A 23,633-nucleotide genomic window follows, 5' to 3' on the forward strand; every position below is an offset into this window, starting at 1 on the left:
TCTTTATACGAAAGGTAAAGCTAATAAATAGAAATGGGAAGCAAAGAGTTACAACATCAGCATTTTGCAATGCCTAATGAATTAATGGATGCAAGCATTGTACCTAATGATGGCCTGTCAGCAAAAGAAGACACACCCACATGGATGCTGGCCTTCTAATGGAGTCTTGCACCATCACCTATAAAGTCATGCCCCATAAATTTCAAATGTGGAATTGCACAAAAGGGTAGGTTTAATTGCCATAATTATCAAGAAAAAGGAGATGCAAAATGTAAGCAAAAGTACATAGCAAAATCCAGTCTAGTGATTTCTACTAATAATCTTTCACCAACAAATAAATTCCAAGGAACAAAAGCAAAAGAAAAACAATGGGTTAAAAGAACTTCAAATGATCATAATTTATGGATCATACTTGGATATTGATTCAAATAGATAAACTGCTAAAGAAATTTTCAAAATGAAGAAATGGCTGAGAATCTGAGTAATAACTGAAATTTGATGAACCCAAGCTATTTTATTTGAGATTAGAATAATGTCACTGGGTTATGTAGACAATAATAGTCCTTATCTTTGAGCTACAGAAAAGGAAACATTTATAGAGAAAACAAGACTTACAAGAATTGCTTCAACAAACTGAGGAATAGAAGAATTAGATGACAGTATAAAATAATATTGGGCAAAATGGCAATTACTGAAACTGATGATGTATACATGGCACATAGTAACCTGGCTCATTGCATGCGTGTATTTAAGATTGCTCATTTTAAGCCTCCTGATGAAAACACACACACTACCATAATGCTAGCATAGTGTTAGAAGAACCCTGTGCTTGGTGCATAAACACAGCTGGAGTCTAGTTTCCTTTATCCAGCTCACATCAATCAGATTATGCTTATTCCCTTACTTTTTTTTTTTTTAAGGATGTTAGGAGGAATCTGTATTTCCCAAGCTTGGTGAAAGCAGCCCCTGCTACATTCCAGGAATCACTTTTATTCCCTTGCTTTTGTATATAAAGTCCAAAAGAATAGTTTTCAATACAAGAGAGGCTCCTTTTGTTTTTTAAAGATTTAATTTATTTTTATTGGAAAGTTAGATATACAGAGAGGAGGAGAGACAGAGAGGAAGATCTTCCCATCTAATGGTTCACTCCCCAAATGCCTGCAACAGCTGGAGCTGAGCAGATCTATCAAAAACCAAGAGCCAGGAGCCTCCTTCCGGTCTCTGAAGTGGGTACAGGGTCCTCAAATGCTTTCCCAGGCCACACACAGGTAGCTGGATGGGAAGCAGGGATGTCAGGATTAGAACCGGCGCCCATATGGGATCTGGACTTTAGTCGCTAGGCTATCGCGCCAGGCCCGAGAGGCTCCTTTTTAATACAATGGTCTTATTATTACCTATGCTTTTAAAAGAAGGGTTAATTCCTGTAAGGTCAAGTTGAAGGAAAAATTTTAAAGCATGTTTTTCTCTTAAAGAAAGTCAAAACAGCCATTCTTCTTGAATAGATGGAAGAAATTCTGCCACCAAAACCAATAGCATAATTTTTGAGTTTTACCTTATCCTATGAGTCCTAATATACTATGAATATCTCAGTCAACACTAAAAACACAAATATTACTAATGCTAACATAAAGGACATTTCAAAAAGTTTGTGAAAAATGCAATTAAAAGGTAAGTTTCTTTTGGTACAGAACATCAAACATTTTTAAATTCATGCATTCAAGGGTTCCATAAAATACTAATGAGAAATGCAGATTACAAAAAATTATGATGGGTTTAAAAATTTTGCACAAAAGTAAATTTTTCTTTTAATTCTATTTTTCATAAACTTAAAAAATTAAAAATGTAGATTAATACAAAGAGATTTTATGTATCTCAAAGATACAGTCTAAGAATCGAACCTCAGCTGCCTTCCTTCTTTCCTCCCTCAAATCACTCTTCTTTTCTTTCAGTTTTTGCAACAACATATTTTTTGTACTTAAATTTACAGTTTTAAGAACATAATGATATTTCCCTCTATTCCCTTCTCCCACACTCTCCTTGTTTTCTATTTTTCTCTTAATTTTCACAATTACATACCTTTCTAATCACAAGCACAACTTAAGAATCTGCATCGCTGCCTCCTCCAACTGACAAGCAGTGCTCTGTTTCAGGCCCTCTGAATGCATCAGAGCCTTCATTTTAAGAGGACATACATATGCACCTTTCTTTGTACTGGTATGTATATTCAACACATTGATTTTTATTTTATTCGAAAGGAAAGAATCAATCCTCCAATCAATCCTCCATCTGCCTGTTAACTCCCCTAATGGCACAACAGCCAGGGCTGTACTCAGGTGCCGGGAATTCAATCTGGGTTTCCCAGATATTGTCAGGGACCCAAACACTTGAGTGATCAAGTGCTGCCTCCAACTGTGTCTTAGTTCCAAGTTGGAATTGCAGATGGAGCTGGGACTCGAACCCTGGCACTGAGACATGAACAGTCAGTTTTATTGTTCCGCAATCACAATCGAGAGAATTTGGCCTCAGTGAGCTCAGTTAACTTGCTTGAAGTGCAGAAGGTTCCTTTAAAGGCAATAAGCCATGGAGAAAGAAGACATCATCGAATTTTAATATTAGGTGAAATTACCTACAGCAGTCTGAGAAGTTTATATTAGTTTAGGTTTTCAGCTGTCTATTGTGCTCTTAGGCATGAAGGAAGACCTACTAATAAATTTAAAAATATAAAAGTGACATTTCTGGACACTTAGAAAAGAGTAATAAAAGTCTAAAAGGAAATTTAAACTCTGCTGTTGAAGTATTGTATTAATAGCCAAATCAGTTTTAGGCCAAGATATAAAGGGTTTTATCTACTTATCTTTTCTTATCTTGATACACTTTTCCTGGTTATATTTTTATTCAGCTAGAAAATTATACCTGTATCAGAAAGGACTAAAAAATGTTGATGCTCAAAATGTATTGGACAAATACAGTGACATTTTCTCTCCATTTTCGCTCTCATCATTGAGAAAGTGAATACTTTCCAAGAGCATTGCATATATTGGGTCATATGTCTTATGACACCTAGATTTTAGAAAATGAGAAAAGGATGATGAAGAAAAATCTGAAGTTTATATTACACATTTAATTCACTGACTAGGCAAAATAACTGTGGGTACAGACAAATGATATATTTCTCTTAAAGACTTTTCTTCAGGCAAAGCAATATAATTTATATGACTGGACTTATATACTGCTATCTTCTCTATCAGAAATGATCAAAATTTATTATGTTTTCCTAATTCTCAAAACTTAAAATAATAACTGCTTATCGACTTTGTTGATTGAGATTTAAAATATGTAGGTTAAAATATACGGGCAACATGATGGGGATGATGTTGACAGATTTTAGTTCACTATGTTAAAATTTCACTTTCAAGAGCTACTAATTTCTATCCTGGTGAATAACACATTCACTTTTTTAAAAACTACAGAAATGGAAGGGGAAAAAAGATTTATTTTTTTACTTCATTCAGATTACTACAAAATCAATGTAAGCAAGAAAGGGAGTGAAAGTACATTTTAACGCTGAAATCTACTGTTAACCAAAGTTTTCACCATTTAAATATTTGTTAAGGCAACTAATCTGAGCAAGGTTTAACACTGTCATAAGGTGAGCTTTTAGAAACAGTCCTCTCCCCCTTGAAGGAGCAGTGTTTTAACAAGGATCTCTGAGATTATTCCAATGTGAGTGATCAAAGGACCACACCACTAAACAATGAATTGGAAAAATAAAGGCAGAGGTTGAAACAGAATCTCTTTTTGAAACAAGAATGCTAAATTCTAGATTAGGGCAAGAGTATGAGAATCAGATAGGAAGGTGGTGTTGCCCGATAAAGAAATGCCTGGAATTCGGAATGGTGTTGTGCAACAGGTTGAGGCACCTAATGTGATGCCAGATTCCCAAACAAGAGCATTGGTGCAAGCCTTGGCTGCTTTGCTTCTGATTCAGCTCCCTGCTAATGCACCTGGGAATGCAACAGAAGATGGTCCAAGCGCTTGGATCCCTGATTCCCAAGGGGAAGATTAGGATAGAGCTGCTGGTTCCTGGCTACAGCCTTGCCCAGACCTGCATGTTGGAGCCATTTGCAGAGTGAACCAGGGGACTGACAATCTCTCACTATTGTCTTTGTTACTCTACCTTTCATTTAAACAAATAAACAAGTCTTTAAAAAAATAATCATCTGTGACTAAAAAGAGCTTGGATGTAAAAGAGAGAAGCTTGAATGATAGAACAAAAATGTGATGAAGGTTTGGAATACTCTAAGCAACAAGAAATGATAGATTTTCTTCTCACATAGTTAAATTTAGGATGAAAAAATATTTGAGGAAACTGTCAAATGCTTTTCTTCAGTTTTCAAGACTCTTAAGCAGCTTTACATACTTATTTATGATTGAGTGAATTATATTCACAAATTCAAGATAATTAGGAAATTTAATTTCAATATGACTTTTTCGTTTCAATATTTGTTACTCATCACAAATGACACTCCAAAGTAAAGTTGAACATTTTATGAACAACCAGTGCTTCTCCACATTTCTTGTGAACACCTGATTGCCTAATTACCTGGCTTTCCTATATTCCACTGAAAGAGTCAGTTAGGTCTTAATGGGGGAATGTATTTTCAAATTTCATTCCTGCTTCTATTTTATATCTTAGCATGTCATTATTTTTCTTTTGTTGTTCACATTTTGCTCGATTTTATGTACTTCTGAGCTGATTTATTTGGGGAGAGAAAACAGTTTAAAAGTAAGTGCAGTAAACCATTCCACCAGAAACCAACACACCAAATGATCTACCTGCCAAGTTACTGACGCCTTATTTTTTTTCTTTGAAGTTTAATATCGCCAAGACTTTATTGAATCAGGTTCACCATAGACTTGCAGTCCTGGGCCATCAAATGCCAATTTGCCAAGTCAGTATTTTGAGATGCCTAGGGCTTCCTGCAGACTCAATGTTATATAAGGGAATTGAGAGCATTCCTCAATTAGACTTTCTGATTAGGTTCCTTATGTATCCAGTGCCTGCTGTGGCAGTAAAATACCTGTTATACATATTTTAAATGCAGACCAAGGTATTTGTTTTGATACTTTTAGGCCTGATAGTCACTCAATGACTTAGTCATTTATCAAATTAATTTCTTGCTATATAATGTTCTGCAAATTTAACCACAGCTGAAGTATGTCAAGTTCCAAAGATTAGTAGTAAGAGGCTGATTACTATAAAAATTATGGAATTCGATTCTCAGTCCACTCCTATCATATAGTTTATTAACATAATAAACTGAATAGCACCTGAAAGATGTGAAAGAGTGAGAACAGTTAGTCACAGAAGGAAAGGATCATCATCGATTAAAGGCAGTTTAGTGTGAATTGACACAATTGTTTTCATAATGCTGACTCTACTCCCCAGTTACAGTAGACAGCCCTGTAAGAGACATGGCTTTCACTACTCCCACTTACTCCACACTTGAATTCATACAAATGGCAATCCCACAGGCTTTGCTGAGCTACAAAATTCCTACCTGGCAGATTACTGACATCAATTTCTAGACTTTCAGATTTCTGGTACTGATCTTCCATGCTCTGTGTGTCCACGGGTGCCCACGGCTATGTTGCATTAGGTGTGACAGTTAACAGCAGAGTTGAATTAGAACCCTGGTTGTTGGCTTCCACTCTTTTTGTTCTTCACGTAATTGGAAATAATTACAAGCAGCACCACTGTGGTAGGGACTGCATGTTCTGGCACACTGTGAGGTGTTCTCTCTTTCCTTATTGATAAAACCTTAATTGGAGCTGGACAGCATTATTCCAAGTGCTTTATAAAAGCTTACCCAAAGAGTAAACTGCTAAGTCAGTGATCATAATTTGCCTTTTTCAGTATTATTACAAACACTAGTTTTCCCTCAAAATCAGGATTTCAAGTTCTTTTCTGCAGAAGAAAGTATGCTTAGAATTTAGTTTATTTAAAAAAAATAAAAAGAAGATTTAGGGTAACTTCATTTGGAAAAAAAATTCAGGCCAATTGGGTCTCTGCAGCAAATATTAGCTGACAAGATAAGAAAAAGGGTTTTTTCTGTGACAGTTTTGGATAATTAATTTTTTTATGGTCTAATACTATAAAAAAAGGGGGGGAGTATTTTTTAAAAAGTGCATTCAGAGAGAAAATGCAATATTCTCTGAGTCTTTTTTAAAATTTGGTTTTTATTTTCATAGTACCCTTTCTTTACTTTTTTTATTAACTTAAACACAATAGACATTCAATTTCCTAAAATCTTCTGAATGTCATAGAAGAAAAAATAAGCCTAACAGAAAATTTTGGTGTTACGTATTTTGTTTTCTAAAACTCATAAAAAAATTTTCAAAGTAGATCATCAAGTTTCTCAAAATGACCTTTGTTATTAGTAATTCATTTTGAAGTCTTCACACATGTTTATACATATTGTTAATATGTTTATACATATTGCTAAGATGTGTCAATACCTTTTGTCTTGATATCGCTAGGTAAATATAAATAACTCTATGGCCTGACACAATGGCTCAGTGGCTAAAACCTCACCTTGCATGTGCCACAATCCCATACCGGTGCCAGTTTGAGTCCCAGTTGCTCCACTTCCCTTCTAGCTCCATGAGTTTAGCCTGGGAAAGCAGTAGAGACCACCCCTAAAGCCTTGGGAACCTATATCCACGTGGGAGACCTGGAGAAAGCTCCTGGCTCCTGGTTTCAGCTTGGCTCAGCTCCAACCATTGCAGCCATTTGGGGAGTGGACCAGAGGATGCAGGTTCTTTCTGTCTCTCCTTGTCACTGCAAAGCTGCCTTCCCAATAAAAATAAATATATATGTATAAAACCCTATATTCTTAAAAAAACCTCTCTATTTAAATTTCAGTTTCTATTATTCTGATAACTGAAAAAAAAACAAAACAATGGTCAATTTACATGCAATAATTTTTTTAAGATATGGTGGGGCAGAAGTCCGTCAAAAAAAGAAACAACTATGTAACATACACATTTTTCCAAAAAAAGTGAAAAGGACTTGATCAGTTAACAAATTCACCAGAAGTAATTTAATGAGGACAAACCAAACTTACAAAGACTATCATTTTGTTTCATGCAGTCTATCACTCCTAAAATCAAGGTTTCCCAGAAGATTGCAAAAAGTATTTGACATGTTAGTAAATACTACCAAGTAGCTGATTCTACAAATCTCTCATTCTCAAATTTCAGTGCATTTGTAGACCAAAATAAATGAAACTGATAATTAACAGAGAATAACTCATTTAGTCTATATTTTTTATACCTCTATTAACTTGAATTAAGGAATTTTCTTTTTTAAAACACATAATTAACTTGCTGTCCTTCATGCTGAAGGACAAGTTAAATTCATGCTGAATTTATTTAAACTTAAAAAATATCAGCCCACACATCTCAGCTTATTGTATAATAAGCAAAGTCAATACGTTCAACAAAATGCTTGCTTCTGATAAATATATAATTACTAGTTGGAATACATTGAATCAAAAATGTTCAACTTATACACACACACAAACATAATTCTCTATTGCAGATCCTATCCTCTAGTAGAAATTTGCCTCTTAAGTATCATTTGTAAAATTACAGCTTTCGATTACTGCTAATGCAATATATAAATTCCTTAGCAAAATTTGAACTTACTGGTTATTTTTGGCATACTTTAGGAGATAAATACTAGGGCTGGTGCTGTGGTATAGCAGGTAGAGTCATCACCTGTGGTGCTAGCATCCCATGTGGGCCGTGGTTGTAGTCCTGGCCGCTCCGTTTCAGACCTAGGTCCCTGTTAATGTGTCTAGAATAATCAGCAGAGGATAACCCAAGTGCTTCACCATGTGGAGCCCAGATAGCTGGCTCCTAGCTTCTGGCCACTTGTGGCCATTGGGGAGTGAAGCAGAAGATGGAAGTATCTCTCTTTCTCCCTCTGTCTCTCCCTATACTGTAACTCTGGTTCTCAAAAGAATTTACATATCAGGCCAATTTATATATCTTTGATTTTAAAAAGAGAAAATGTTTTATTGGAAGTGTTAAGAACGCTAATAAATCTGTGTATCTAATGTTTCCTTTTCTTTCAAATACTCTATATGAAGTTTAAAAACTTGTAACATGTAGAATCATTATGTACAACCTACATGCCTTGGGAAAACAACGACTTTTTAACTTTACTGGATTATAAAGATTATAACTATTTTCAAAAGGCAGAAAATTGTTTTTTACATTACATGTTTAAGACAAATTTTAGAAAATACAAAACATGACAGAATGTAAGAAACACAACTTGCATCAACATTTGATATGTTTCTAATGCTTCAAAATGCAAAATTTTAATGTATTGATCCATCAATTTGTATAAAGGTAGAAATATTATAAGTACATATCCTTATCACTCTGTGGAATCAGTGTTTTTGTTTCAAACTATATTGAATGTCTTCTATAAATTAGGTTGATCAAAATTATTTCCCAAAACAATCAAGGCAATATGTGACAAACCCACAGGCAACATCACAATGCATGAGGAAAAGTTGGAAGCATTTCCACCAAGATCTAGACCCAGACAAGGAAGCCCACGTTCACTCCTCTTATTCAACACGAGTCTGGATGTTTTAGCCAGATCTACTATGCAAGGCAGAAAAATAAACACTACAAATTGGGAAAAAAAGGAAGTCAAATTTTCCCTGTTTGCAGATGACATGATCCTATACAAAGGGAAATCATTAGACTCCCACCAAGAGATTAGTAAAATTCAGAAGTGGCTTTGGTAAAATTGCAGGATACAAAGTCAACACACAAAAACCAATAACATTTGTACACATGAACAATGCTATAGCTGAGAAAGCACATTTAAGATTAGCCTCATTCGCAGCAGTTATGAAAACATTCTAAATATCTTGTGATAAATTTAACTAAGGATGCGATGAAAATAAAAACACTGAGGGGAAAGAAATAGAAAACAAAAAGAAAGTGGAAAAAAAATCTTCCACGTTCATGGATTAGAAAAATTATCATCTCCAAAATGCCCATTCTACCCAAAACAATTTTCGATTGTTTTGAGATCCTAATAAAAACACAAAGAATGAGATCCTAATAAAATGAGACCCCAATAAAAACACCAAGAACATTCTTCTCAGTCTAAAGAAAAAAAATTACAGTCATATGGAAACCCAAGAGACCCCAATAGCCAAAGTAACTTTAAACAAACAGACAAACCTGGTGCATCAGAACACAAAATTTTTAAGAGGTACTTCAGGACAGTTATAATCAAAGTAGCATGACATTTGTGCAAAAATAGACAAGTGGATTAGTGGAACAGAAGAAAAACCCCAGAAATTAACCCACATATCTACAAGTGACCAATCTTTTACAAACTTGCTAAAATCATGGACAATAACTTCAACAAACTGTTGGGAAAACTGGATCTCCATGTGCAGAAGTATGGAACAAGACCTTACCTTTTACCCTACATAAAAAATCAACTCACAGTTAATCAAGGATCTAAACCTAAGAGCTAGATTCATCAAATTGCTACAGCCAAGGAAAACCATATGAGACACTGGAAGAAGTAAAAATGACTTGGATAAGACCGTGGAATCTGTCAATAAAAGCAAAAACAGAGAGCCCCGAATGCATAAAGCTAAGAAGCTTCTGCAAAGCAAACACTCAACAAAGTCACGAAGAAAAACATTAGAATGAGAGAAATTTTTGCAAACTATGTATTTCATAAAGGATTAAAATAGAGAATATATAAAGAGGTCAAGAAAATCCAACACAACAAAATCCATTTAGAAACAGGCAAATAACATTTTTCTTTTTCATTATTAATTATTTTTAGTTTTGGTGATTTTTACATATTTGACTAGGGTGATAAGGGTCAAGGGCTACAGGAAGGTGAAGATCACCATTTCCACATTCTCTTTTTTTTCCTTCCTGTATCTGGGGGAAGGGGAGAGAAAAGGAGTGAAGCCATACTTAGCCTATCAAATACCTGTCACCCTGGGATGGAAGACAGACACCCAACACCACCCTCAGGTCCCTGATGTGGGGCATACTCTGAGGGTCCTGCTCATGAGGTTTTTGATAGTTCAACAATTCCGAATTACTGACAGTCTTGTCACTCCAAGCATGATGAAATCTCTCCAGAATCCACTGGCTGCTATAGTCCACCTTAAAGTCTCCATTTGCATTATTCACTGACAAAACTTAGCTGGGTTAGTTGATTGATTTGTTATGTCCTCCCTCCCCTGTTGTGGTACCAGGTGTCCATAGCAGACTCTAATTTACTGCCACATCTTCCATGTTCACCTGGATATGCTGTCTACTGCTCCATCTAAGCCACTGAGGAGGCTCAGCTCTGACACATGCACTCCACAGTCAGACCATGCAACCTGCAATTCTCTCCATGGTTGGGTTCTGAGTCCAGCAATTCAGTTGGGGGTATTCCCATAGAAACTTCATCTGATATGATTCTAGACCTGATTCTTACATGTGCTTGCCAATACAGGGTCCAGTAGAGTCCGTTGCCCCAGTCAGCCTATGCACATGCTGGTGGCTGCAATTGCTGGGTCAGTTCTGTCTCCAACCCCATCTTCCACACAAACCAATGGGTGTTGGAGCCCAGCCCGATCCTGCACCACTCACTCGGCCTTCAGGTACACTAGTGGGAGCTGCAGCCTTGTAGGAGTGACCTGCAATAACCCCCACCAGGCCCACCTCTTGCCCTGGTTCCCGTGCTTGCCAGTACGTACAGTAGACTGGTCCAGTCTGTCCCACATACCATTCAACTCTCATACATGTCAATGGGCACTGAAACTTGGTTCAACCCAACCAGCCCCACTATCCAACCCAAACACATGCCGGTGGGTGCCACTCTCTCTAATCATGCCAACTCCAGTCCTGGTTCTCATGATCACCAGTCAGAGTGGCAACCCAAGAGGGAGGTCCCCCCACTGTTTCCATACTGGGCTCATTCCCACTCTCGGATCCTGCACTCTCCAAAATTTGCCCTCGATGCCAGCTGATGCTGCGGCAAAGTCCATCCAACGCAAACTCACTCTGACTTATGCATACAGCAGTAAGGAACAGTCAACCCAGCCTGGCTTGCCCCGATCCATCCCAGAGAGGGCCAACAGGTTTGTACACCTGCCTAACCTGGTCTGCCCCCATCCCAAATCATGCTCTCAGGTGGGAGTGGTGGTCCAGAAGGGTGCTGTGGCCCAATCTGGCATAGCCCACCTCTCCTTGGCATTTGCCAGTGGGTGTTGTAGCCTGGCTGGGCCCCGCCCACCCCCAAGTTCAACTCTCGTTGGTAGGCGCTACAGCCTAGCCCAGCCCAGCCAGCCCTAAGTCCTGGCCCTCATGTGAAATGGCTTGTGTTGTGGCTCACCCCAGCCCAACCCACACTCCATTCTGGTGCTTAGATGTGCCAGTGATATAAACTGGCCCAGCCTGGTTCGCCCCCGACCTGGGCCAAATGTATGTTGGTGGGTACCGATCCCTGGCCTTGTCTGGGCTGCTCCCTATCATGGTTCCTGAGCTCACCTGCAGGGACTGTGTCCCAACAGAGGAGTTACCCAAGCTCCTCCATCAGAACCTTTCCCAATGTCAGACCTCATGTACACTGGTGGGTCCATGGGACAGCCCTACTTAGTCCACCTCCTGTCCTAGCAGGAATAGTTGCCTTTCCTGACTGGCCCTCATCCATTCTGGTTTTTACTGTTGGGTTTTACAGCCCAGTAAAGCCTGGTCTACACCCAGACACAACTCACACATGGCTCAGCAGTGGCAGAGACGTAGCCTAGTTTTTCCTACACCTACCCTGGTTCTCACAAGCACCAGTTTGTGCTGGAGTCTAGCCCAGTCTGGCGCACCCCAGAACCAGGCCACACTTGTGCCAAGGGACACTGTGGTCACGCCCTGACTAGACAGCAGCCCCAACTCTGGCCTTCACACTCACCAATGGGAACAACAACCCAGGCAAGGCATCTCATTTGCTCCCCAACCAGCCATATTCCCATCCATAGATCTTGCTAGTGCCAGTGGCTGCTCTGACCCAGCTTGGCATAGCTCCCCCCCCCCCGCCTTTGCTTTGCCTTTGGGTGCTGTAGCCTGGCCTTACCCAGCCTGTTCCCAACTCTTGCTGGTGGATGCTGCAACCTGGCCCTGCTCAGTCTGCTCCTATCCCTGGCTCATGCAAATCAGTAGGTGTGACAGCCTAGCCCAGCATGACTTATATATACTTCAGCCCGGTTTCTGCACTTGCTGGTGAGCTAAGGTTTGCTCGACCCTGCCTGGCCCACCCCCTTCCAAAACCAACTCACACATTTTCCAATAGTTGGAGCTACATTTCCCAGCCTGCCCAACTCCCAAACCTGGACCATGTGCTCACCACAGGAGCTATGGCCCCCACTAAGGGAGTGATATGAATTTCCCCCTCTCAGTCCACTCCCAGACCCAGATCTCATGTATGCCAGCAGGTGTTAGTCCCTTACCCAGTATATTCTGCTCTTCCATCTTGGCTTGGCCTAGTATGAGCTGGTAAATGTTACAGCCAGGCCTGCCTCATACTGTTTTAGGATGCACATGCAGGTGCTGAACCTGCCCAGGTTATTCTCGGTCCCTGTACCCGTGAATGTTGGCAGGTTTCACGGTCACACCTAGCTCAGCCCATCACCACCCCAATTCTAGAGCTAACCAGTGGGACTTGCATTTCCACAGGGTTTGGCCCACAAATCCCAGACAGAATCTAGCCCCGGATCTGGTTCTCTCATGTGCTGGTTAGTGTCATGGCCCTGCCTAATGTGACCTGTCCCTTGTTTCAACATTCAGCAGGATCTAATCCTGCTAGACAGGTCCCCAGCCCTAGCTTTCACGTGGTCTAGCGTGTGGCGGTCAGCAATGTTTCATGCTAACATGCCCAACTCCGGATTCCCATGTGGGCTGGTGCATGAGTCTAACCCATACAGATCTTCCAATCTCTCTCCTCCAAACTACCAGGTCTCAGTCCCCTGGCTTACCTGCAAGTGCAGTGGTCCTGTCATTAGGTGTCCCTCAGGAGTCATTCCTCACCTACACGTACTGTGGCCTTATCCATGGATGTCCTTAGGCAGACCCCTCAGACCCCAGAACTTGCTGCCAGGCAGTCAGCGGGCGCAGCCCAGCTCTTATTGCTGCTTGGGCCACCCGAAATTTCAGGATTTACCCACTGCAGTGGATGAGAGCTAGGAGAGTCAGCAGGAAGTCTGGGCTGGCATGGATTCTCCCAGCCACAATCACATGCCTGGGAGATTTAGACACCCGCACCACTGAGCAGACTTACCTGGACTCCACACACACAACATGGCAGCTATGGAGGGAGCCATGATCTTGAGCATGCCCAGAGCCAGTCCCGAGACCCAACTCACAGAATGATCGCTGTGGATGGCGGAAATTCTCGGACCTGGGGCTTGGACAAGCCCATGATTGGCCCACCACTTGGCAGCAGTAGATAGGAGCTAAGATTCCCAGCAGGAAGCCTGGTTCAGCACGAGTTCTCCCAGTCACAGCCACATGGCTACGAGATTCAGATACCTGCACCTCTGAGTAGACTTACTTGGATTCCACCCAAATAATATTTTTCAAAAGGTAAAATACAAATATCCAATAGACTCGTGAAAAAACGCTCAAGATCACTAGCCATAAGGAAAATGCAAAGAAAAACCACATAGGGGTTTCACTTCTAGAATAGCCATCATCCCAAATACATATATACACAATACATACATTAGAAAACTATTCAGCCATAAAAAGACTAAAATCTTATCTCACAAAACTGATATAACTGGAGAAAGTCATACTTAATGAGATAAGCCAGACCCAAAAAGACAAATATCACATGTTTTGTTTCAATGGTGGCAGTTAAACTAGAGAGTACAAAAAAAATCTAATGCATTATGAGTGAAATTGATATCTTTGGATTTATTTTTGAGAGCCTTTGTTTATATTCCTACTGGACAACGGTCTTTCTACTTTTTACTCTTTACTGGAGCATTAAGACTGTGACTATAAAGTAAATAATACATTACTGCAAAAATTAAAAAAAATTAAGGAAGGAAGGAGATAGAAAGAAGAGGGAGGGAGTGAGGTACTATTATGGCTTTTGAATTATATCTATGAACTACGTATGATCTGTTCTCAATATATTAATAAAAATACACGGGGAAAAGAGCAAGTTTTAAAGGTTATTTCATGCCACAGTTGCTGCAAACAGTATATATAATCATTCCTTTCCATAAAATAATAACAACATACATTTCCAGTTAGGCATGTTCTTATACATATGAATCATACAATATATAAAAATGTACATGACTCTGAAATTCTATACATCTCAATTACCAAACACACTTTTGGAGATCACTTACCTTTAACTGTTATTCTCCAAAAGATTCCAGAAATAAATCCAACTTACTAATGAATCGAGAGGAGTGCTCTCAAAATTGCTTAAATTTCTCCCTGGTACTCTGCTGAAATGTTGGCAGCTTCACATATTCTGGCTTTAGTAATTCACCATACTTCCCTGATTGGAATTGATCTCAACAAGACAATATGCATTTGGAAAACACTGATTATGCTTAATAAACAGTGAATGGATGTCAGGGAACATGCTGCTCTGTGTAATGAGTCTTTATAGATTAAGCCTGATTATCAGTGATACAAAACCAAACATCCTTTATGTACTGAACAACAATCAGCCTTCCTCCGAGAATACAAGTCTCCTGATCTTAAAAATGTAAAACAACATTTGACATCTGAAGTCATTAGCTAGAAGATTAAAAAAAGAGAAACAACTCCAAAGGAAACTCGTTGCCCTCTCATATGTTTCACCACCAAAACGACTGGTCCACGACATGAAGTGTAACATGGCAGTGGTACTCAAATTCTACATAGCCTTTTAAATTTAAGTTCAAAAAGTAAAAAAAGAAATTGAAAACATTTAGAATATTTTTCCTTAAAGAAGTTAAATCTCAGACAACTATATTTCGTCATTTTAGAAGAGACATGATGTGTTTAGGGATTACAATGGAAAATGGGTTATGCATCTATATGAAAAATACCTTTTATTTAGAAAACTTTTAATTCTAGTTGTATTTCTACCTTGTTGCAGTTGTGTGCCTTTAGGCATATTTTTGCCTGGCTCACATTTCAAAATTCCCTTAATCTTCTGAACTCTCAAAATAAACCTCTTATCCAAAGAAAAGGGGCTTTCATTGTCATAACAATAGAGAGGAAAGACAGAATGAAAAGTCTGCCCATTTGAAAAGAAAATATTAAATGGCAGAAGAAATGTCTTTCTGTGTGTTATGAAGCCTAAAAGGGAGAAACACCAAGCAAGAAAGGATGCATCAGCTTCAGCTGGCTGAAGTTTCCAACTTTTCATGCACAGGATCTCCTTTTTAACCCCGCTGTGATTCTGTGAGGCTTAAGTGTAACTCTGTTTCCTTTTGGCAGAAAAAGAAGTCAAGGAGCAAAACGGCATTATGTTCTTGTTGGGGATCCCAGAATTCCTTCACAGGTTAACAAGGATTAGCTCTCCCTCCGTCCTTAGCCAGAACCTCTTGCAGTGGAATGACAAGGCTAAAGGAAAGGGATCAGACGCATACAGGACGGAATACTGCGAGGAGCAGACGGGAAACAGTAAGGCAGCACAGGAAGCGAGGTCTCTTTGAAGGATTCTTTTTGTTGAGATGGCGTTCTTAACCCACAAACTTAAAGGGAGCTTTGGTCATAGGTTCAGAAATGTGGATTATTGATTTAAACATTTAATTTCTATATAAAAAAAAGACATTTCACTCACCTAATTTTAAAGAACAACCAAAAAAAAAAAAAAAAGCCACGTTTCTTATAAATGCCTAGTGCAATGTGTCAGAATCAATTGGATAAGACCCTCCCCTATTCCTAGGGCGTATTTGTCCTTTTTGGAACTGGTTTCTAATAACATGTGGTTTACCTGCTCAAATTAGCTTGTTCACATTTTTATTTTCTTAGTTTTTTTACTTTCAAAAAGACATGAGGGGAGGGTTGAGGAGAAGAGACAGAGAGACACAGAAATCCATCCGGTTCCCTCCCTGGTCCCATGCCAGTAATTGGCCACGTCAAAGTCAGGAGCTGGGAACTCCTTCTGGTCTCCCATGTGGGTGGCAGAGACCCAGTTACTTGAACTATCATCTGCTACCTCCCAGGTATACATAAGCAGCTAGCAGCATAAGAAGCAGAGCTGGGACCTGAACCAGACACACCAGTATATGGGATGTGCAGTCCCAAGTTGTGTCTTAACCATGTGTCAAATGCTGCCATCAAATTAGCTAAAAAAAAGCAAAAAGACACTTTTTTTTAGGACTAGTGTTTTCTATGTTTCAATTTTACATGTAGATCATTTTATATATGAATTCACTATGAAAGTGAATTTTTAAACAGGAAACCAGAAACTGAAATAGGACAAAGATAACTACGAGGTTAAGCTGTCTTGTTACTGAAACACAGTTACCAGAGGATGTGCTGAGTGTTAACACAAGGCTGTACACATTACCACATGAATGAGCTAATAAAAGGCAAGGCTCCAGAGTGTTGGGAAATTCACCGCATTAGGTTATGGTACTACGTTTTGGTTCAACGACTATACTTTTGAAAAAGTGGATACCTGTGGTCCATCTCTGGCTTCATAGAAGTCACCCACTCTTATTTTTGCACTGAAGCTGAAATTGTCCCTTGAGATATCCATTATTCCATTTCTGCTGAGATACTGAAAAAGTCACATATTTTTCCACTTCAGCTTTTAGTAATGACAACCCAGCTTCGAAGCGTAGCTAGCTTCAGGACACTAACGTTTTTACGTATACTGGTTAGGGGGCTATAGGTTTAGAGCAGATCAGTTTAGGTTAAGCACATCAGTCCCACACAGAGAATATCTTGTAGCAAAGAATTTTATCTGCGCATGCTTCATTGGCATCAAATGTATGCTACTTGGTGAAAAGTATGTACCTTTATTACTTCAGGGTACTGCCTAAGCTTCTTCCCACATGGAGCATAATACGCTACTTCTCCTTGAAGGCGCCCTCCAAAGTTTCTTATTCTTGTCTCTCTCTGCCAGCTACACACAACAGAAATGAGGGTTACAATACACTTAATTTTGCAAAAGCCTTTCAAACATAAAAAAAATTCAAGTATAACATGCTCTTTAAAAGGAGAAAAAAGCAAGAAATCTGTAATCACACAACTCAAATACATTTGCATTAAAATTATTTACATTTTCTTAATCTACTTTCAAGTAAAACAATCAACAATTCAATTTACAACCACTGAACTCCATTAATGTTTTAGAAACTGGAGTTGGGATGAGTTTGGCCTGATTAGATCTGCAAAGCTGTAAGCCAGAAGCTGGAAGTAAAGTGGCCCTGGCTGCTCAGGGCTCAAGCAGAGCCAAGCTCAGACCTCTCCGTTCCAATTCACCTGTGGCAGCCAGGACCTTACTTCTGACCACCGTGCCTTTCGCGGTCCTTTAGCTCTACCTGTACGGACACGTAACAGTGTCTCCTGCTCTTTGCCAGGCAGCTTGCTCCTAGTTCCCCACGTGGTTGCACAATCCTTGCTAGCTCTGCCATTCCTCTTGGCAGCAGTCAGACCCAATTTCAGTTTTCTGATCAACTTCTTTGTCCTGGCTCTTCTGTACTACTACATACTACAAGTTACATGCATTTCTTCTACAGACAGTACGGAAAAGAAATTGGCATACATCAAACATGCATAAACACGGGGAGAGAAGGCAAGAAGAAAATTTGATTTTGCATACCCATATTCCAAGGGAATATGCAGTTCACGCTCATCTGCCACTCTTCTTCTTTTTGAGGTGCCTTTAAGAGAATATAACCAGTTGATATAAAAGATTAGTTAGAACAGATGACAATTTTTTGATTATTTTGAAACTGTTCCTTTAAAAAAATATACATTTGATGACTTGGATGATTAGTGTGTTTCTACAATGGATACATTATTTTAGATGGTTTTTGACAAAACATACTGTATAAGGTACAGGGTTGTTTTCCTTTTTCCTTTGGTCTGAATGAAAGAATAACAAGTCTTTCTCTCTAAAGAAAAAAAAAAGCTTCCAAAGTAAAGATATCTAGATGTTTTACGATTTCATTATTAAAGAAATGGCTAAAGGAGGAAGAAGGAAACATCAGACAGAGGTTTCAGCAAGCTTGTTTACAGTTTCTTTCAGAATGTGTCCAGAGGCTGAAAAATCTCAACAGCTGGCTCACACCGTTTCAACTTAATTTCTATATCTATAAACATTTAGAGTCAAAAATACTATTAGGTCTATGCATTAATCTAAAGCACAAAGCTATAGGATGTTGATTACATATAAAGTTTTTCAAAGACAAATATCAAGTTTCATAGTACAAGTAAATTCATTTTAGTTTAGTAGGATATCATCCTGGTTCATGGTAAATAAAAGCAAAAATTGGGAACTGCCAAGAAGAAAGAGAAATACATTAAACCAGTAAACATTTTAACATATATACCTCTATTTTCAAAGTTACTGGATGAGAAGAATAGTTTTGGAACATTAAAGGCAGACATTTTAAATAATGACCACTGGAATTTTATAAAAAGTCAAATCGAAAAAAGGTGCGGCATGCTAATGGAATAAGAATGCTACTCACTGAAAGAATTGACACTGGCTATGTGTTGGGCAGAAAAACAACTGTGGCTTAAGTAACCAAGTGAGCTTTTTCATAATGCACAGAAAGTCCAATTGTCAATCGAATTCTATCTTCTAGAAGCACAAACTGAACACAAAAGCAGGAATGAATTCAAAATCAAGGGCTGTCATCAACCAGATTCTTAAATTGGAAGCATAGAAAAGAAAAAGAAAAAGAAAAAAAAAAACAACAACAACAAAAACCACCAGCAACTAGGAAATGGGTCACACCCTTCGAAAACACATGCTGCCCTTTCTTCGATAACCTAAAATCTAGCTTTAACAACTCGAATTCAATGAGTTCATCTCCAGAACACTGTATAAATAAAAACTCTTGCCATGGTTTGACTTCCACTTTACAATAATAAAAATAAAGTGCAGGTACCAGAGTGTGGACTTGAAGTAAGTGTGGAAGAAGATGTGCCAAGAAAAGCAGGTGACTGGGATTCAGAACTTAAGGCAGCAGGAGCAGAGCCTGGGGCTTTTGCTATGTGGAGGTTACGAGGTGTTGAGTGAGCTGTGAGACTGATGCAAGGGCTTTTAACAGAGGAAGAAGTTGTTTTATTCAGTTTCATTGAAGTTTTCTCTCCTTCAGTATCGCTATCTGATTCATCTTGGTCTTTATCATCATCATCCTCTTCTTCTGATCCTTCTGTCTCTGATTCTGAATTACTATCTGATTCTGGGAAGTAAAAGAAGCACTTGTATATTATAACTAGATAATAACCAATACTTTGCAGTTTGTATCTCAATGGAGTAGTTCAGGAATCAGTGTCTGCAAACTGAGAATTCAAGCAACTTTCCCAAAGAATAAATGTTAAAATTACTATTTGATCAACTGAGTACAGGATATGTAGGCAATAAATTCTCAGAATTCTTAAAAAAGTATCAGTTTTACTCCACACTTTAGTCATAGAAGATTTTCACATGACACTATTTATCAATGATTTCTGAACGTCACGTCAGAAACTAAGTAAAAGAGAAACTATAGCTGACCTACCAAATTAATGAAACTCAGTGCCTCTAGTCGCATACTAAGTAGAGAAGGTTGGACATACCATCTCTCCTTTCATTCAGATTTCAGGGTGAAATTTTCTAAAGGATAACCTTGGATTACTTGGTGGCAGTTTTTCTATTTAGGTTCAAGACTTCATTAGGATTCTCAAAAAAAAAAATCAACCTTATAGGAATAATTACAGTAGCATAATCAAGTGATTTAATAATTTAAATTTTTCTTAGTCTTAGCAAATGCAGTCTTAGGTATAATGCATTGGCTCCTTCAAATACGTAAAAGCTCTTACCAGATTATACTTGATAAATTGGGCTCACACTCGGACTGACTCTGACTTAAAAAGTTCCCAGAACAACAACTTATATGGCATTTTGATTGACTTGGTCATATATGCTTACGTTAAATCCTTAATGGTTAGTTTTGCGGAGTAATATTTATTATCTATCACACATGATATTTATTACCTATTTCCCCAACTGGAAACCCCAGGGGAAATATTATCAGGAAGAATTGCTCTTACCCTGAAAAAGTAGTTTTTTTTTTTTTTAAATTTAGAGACACTTAAAACTATACATTGACTAAATTTTCCTTTCCCTATTCACTTCTAAAAGATTTCCATTTGCATTTTTGGCTGACTGATAACAAATGCACAAACTTCCAAATTTTGTGATTCATCTCTATATTTAACATTAAAATGATCTTGTTTTTGTTTTCAAAGTTTCTCTCTTAAAAAAAACACAAATTGAATAAAAACTAAATCACAGAATATTTCATCACTCCATAGGCATTTCATAATTTCTGTGTTATCAATGGACATTATTAAGAATTTAGGAGTAGCAGTAACTTTACTTATGTCCAATATGCATAATAATACACTGTAATAAGAAGCAGAAGAGACAAAAAAAAAAAAACCAGAACCATTAAGTGGTCCTGAATGAAGTAAAAATTAAGCAAGTTGATGAAATATTTTAAAATAATGTATTTATATTCACTACAAAGTTACTGTTTATTTAATAGATAAGTAACAAGCCAGGAATTTAACTTGGAATGTCCCATAGCAATTTCTCTTGTGTTTTACTAACTCGCTAAAGAAATGCTACGGCTTTTTGAAACATCATGAATGGCCATGATTACAAGCATGTGCCTTAAGAGGCTCTTTAACATGCTTCGGTTCAAAGAGCATTCAGAAAAAAATCTTTCAGATTTTAAAAGAGAAAATAACCTGATTGGCTGTCATCGGATTCGTCATCTTCATCATCTTCCTCATCTTCTTCCTCATCATCTTCCTCTTCATCCTCATTTGAGTCTTCAGAATCTTTACTACTGGGAATGTCTGAATCTGTTCCTCTAAATTGCTCCACTAAAGACTGTGCCTGATGGGAGTGATGCTGTGTTTTCACCACGTTCACGTTATTGCCAACTGCTTTTTCCTTCCCTTGACTATGCAGTATAGGGGAGGTAGAGGGCAGTGCAGGTGGCTGATTGCCAGGAGTTCTTCTCCCACTTGTACTCAGATTTACAGGTGAGGAAAAAGGGGTGCTACTTGAAGTAGCAATGTTTTCATTGATCTTGGTCTGCATTTTAGTTTTGGTAGTAAGTGCTAGCGGAGCTTCTTGAATGACACTCTGAATCACTCCATTTGGTTGGTGATGACCTAAAAGTGCATTTGTCAAAAATGGATTAGGGTGGCTGTTCTCTAATGTTTGTTTTGGATGTGCTGGTGAGCTAGAGGTTGCTTTTGGATTTGACAGAGCTGCAATAACCTTCTTCAGGCTCTTAGATGACTCCTGTTTCTTTAACTGTGATGGGAATGTCTGTTTATATTGTTCCTGTTGAAACATAAGTTAAGAGACAAAACAAAATGTAGCGTAAAACAAAGATAGCTTTTATTTGCTTTCAAAATCTGAAAGCAGATGTTCACATATAAATTTAAATCATGATCTACAAGTGCTGTACAAGGAATGACAGTGATGACAAGTTGGTTGTTGAACCTTGGCTAGACTTAATATATTTAACATTTAATTAGTTATTCATACATTTCCAAACTATCCCTTTCTCTTTACTATGGCTCCCATTCTAAAAATATTCCAAATCTGAAGCCCTAAAAATATTTCTTTTTTTATGTCAGGCATAATACCCTGCCTTTTGATTCCTTCACTGAAATAATGCTGAAATTTAAGCACTGCCATTACTTCTTCCCACCAAACTCTCAACATATGCTATATACCAATGCCAACTTTATTTTAGATCAAGCCTTGTTTGAGCCTCTCCTCCTGGAATACTGCCAACTTCATCAAATCTACCCTGCAGAATAACAGTTAGATTAGTGTACAATTAAGCACTAGAATGCCCTTCCGGTGGAATAGACTATTTGCCATGGGCTATGCATGTCCAACATTCACCACCTCCACATTCTTTCTCCGTTACCATTTTTCCTGCAAGAAATAGTGTCCTCTTATAGATTTCAAACACATGAAATACTGTTCATTCTCCAAGATCCAACACAAGAGTCTTAATATGTTTGTCCTCATCAAAAGTACTCTTGGCCTAAGTCCTTTCTCCTTTTACCTCCTTACATTCCAAATCAGATACTTTTCTATACACATACTACGTTATGTACTTAGATGCTTTAAGCTTTTAAAGGCAATGATATGGAAGCTTTTTTCTGCCAAAGTCCATTTGCATATTTATGACATGATTCCTGGGCTGCACAAAATTATTAACTTAGAAATTAATCTGCAACAGATTTACTCAATTTCAAGTCCCTCCTGCAGTTGCCTTGGCAAGGCCAGAACAAATGATTTTGCAGGCCAGGCTGGACTGGATGTTCCACACTCCTGGTTTAAGGAGGACACATTTACATCTACCCAGAGATTTATTTATCTTTCCTATCTTCCCATGATATTGCTTAAGGCTCTGAACTTGTTATTCACTTGAAACAGTGTTTTAGATTGCGGAATCAATGATTTTTAAAATAGGAGGTAAGTCTTTGTTGCTAAGGATTCTGAGAATACACTGGTAGAAATGATGGCTCTGTATTCTGAGGGATATACTTTTAAGTGCCTTTAGATACTAACATTTGAAAGAATATCCATTTTAGAACTATGACAGTTTCCTATTAATCATAGGCTATATTATATTAATTCAGATTATATTAAGTCATAAAAGTTACATCTACAAATAAAGATTATTTAGCCACTGATATTTCTTTGAAACAACAAAATCATATAATTTTTTGCTACATTTTTGTAAAGATTTATTTGTTTGCTTAAAAACAAACTATAGGGAGATAAAGAGAAAAACAGAGAGATCTTCCATCTACTGATGTACTCCCCAAATGGCTGCAATATTTGGGGCTAGGCCAAACTAAACCCAGGAATAAATATGTTTTGGGGCAAAATAGGTTATTTTTTTTTAAAGATTTATTCATTTTATTACAGCCAGATATACACAGAGGAGGAGAGACAGAGAGGAAGATCTTCCATCCGATGATTCACTCCTCAAGTGAGCCGCAACGGGCCGGTGCGCGCCGAGCCGAAGCCGGGAACCTGGAACCTCTTCCGGGTCTCCCACGCGGGTGCACTGTCCCAATGCATTGGGCCGTCCTCAACTGCTTTCCCAGGCCACAAGCAGGGAGCCTGGATGGGAAGTGGAGCTGCCGGGATTAGAACCGGCGCCCATATGGGATCCCGGGGCATTCAAGGCGAGGACTTTAGCCACTAGGCCACGCCGCCGGGCCCAATAGGTTAAGTTTTAACTTGCTATGCCAGCATCCAAAATGTGCATCAGTTTGAGTCCTGGATGTTCCACTTCCAATCCAAC

At 38.4% G+C, this 23,633-nt stretch overlaps 1 protein-coding gene across 17 annotated transcripts in view; it reads right to left on the bottom strand.

Moving 5' to 3' along the window:
• The window catches only part of BAZ2B (bromodomain adjacent to zinc finger domain 2B), a 360,709-nt gene that overhangs the window by 62,284 nt on the left and 274,792 nt on the right, over positions 1-23,633 (bottom strand). For 12 of the 17 annotated variants that reach the window (XM_058664534.1, XM_058664527.1, XM_058664533.1 and 9 more), the window contains 4 exons: positions 21,034-21,640; positions 17,888-17,948; positions 17,080-17,188; positions 16,739-16,840 (listed from right to left, as the gene is read on the bottom strand). In XM_058664534.1, the coding sequence (XP_058520517.1) occupies positions 16,739-16,840; positions 17,080-17,188; positions 17,888-17,948; positions 21,034-21,640 (879 nt within the window). Of the gene's footprint in view, positions 1-16,738; positions 16,841-17,079; positions 17,189-17,887; positions 17,949-19,184; positions 19,482-21,033; positions 21,641-23,633 lie in introns of all 17 variants that reach the window. The other 5 variants (XM_058664536.1, XM_058664532.1, XM_058664535.1 and 2 more) reach the window with 2 other exon arrangements.

Source organism: Ochotona princeps, chromosome 5 (genome assembly GCF_030435755.1).
Source record: "Ochotona princeps isolate mOchPri1 chromosome 5, mOchPri1.hap1, whole genome shotgun sequence".
Taxonomy (NCBI): Eukaryota; Metazoa; Chordata; class Mammalia; order Lagomorpha; family Ochotonidae; genus Ochotona; species Ochotona princeps.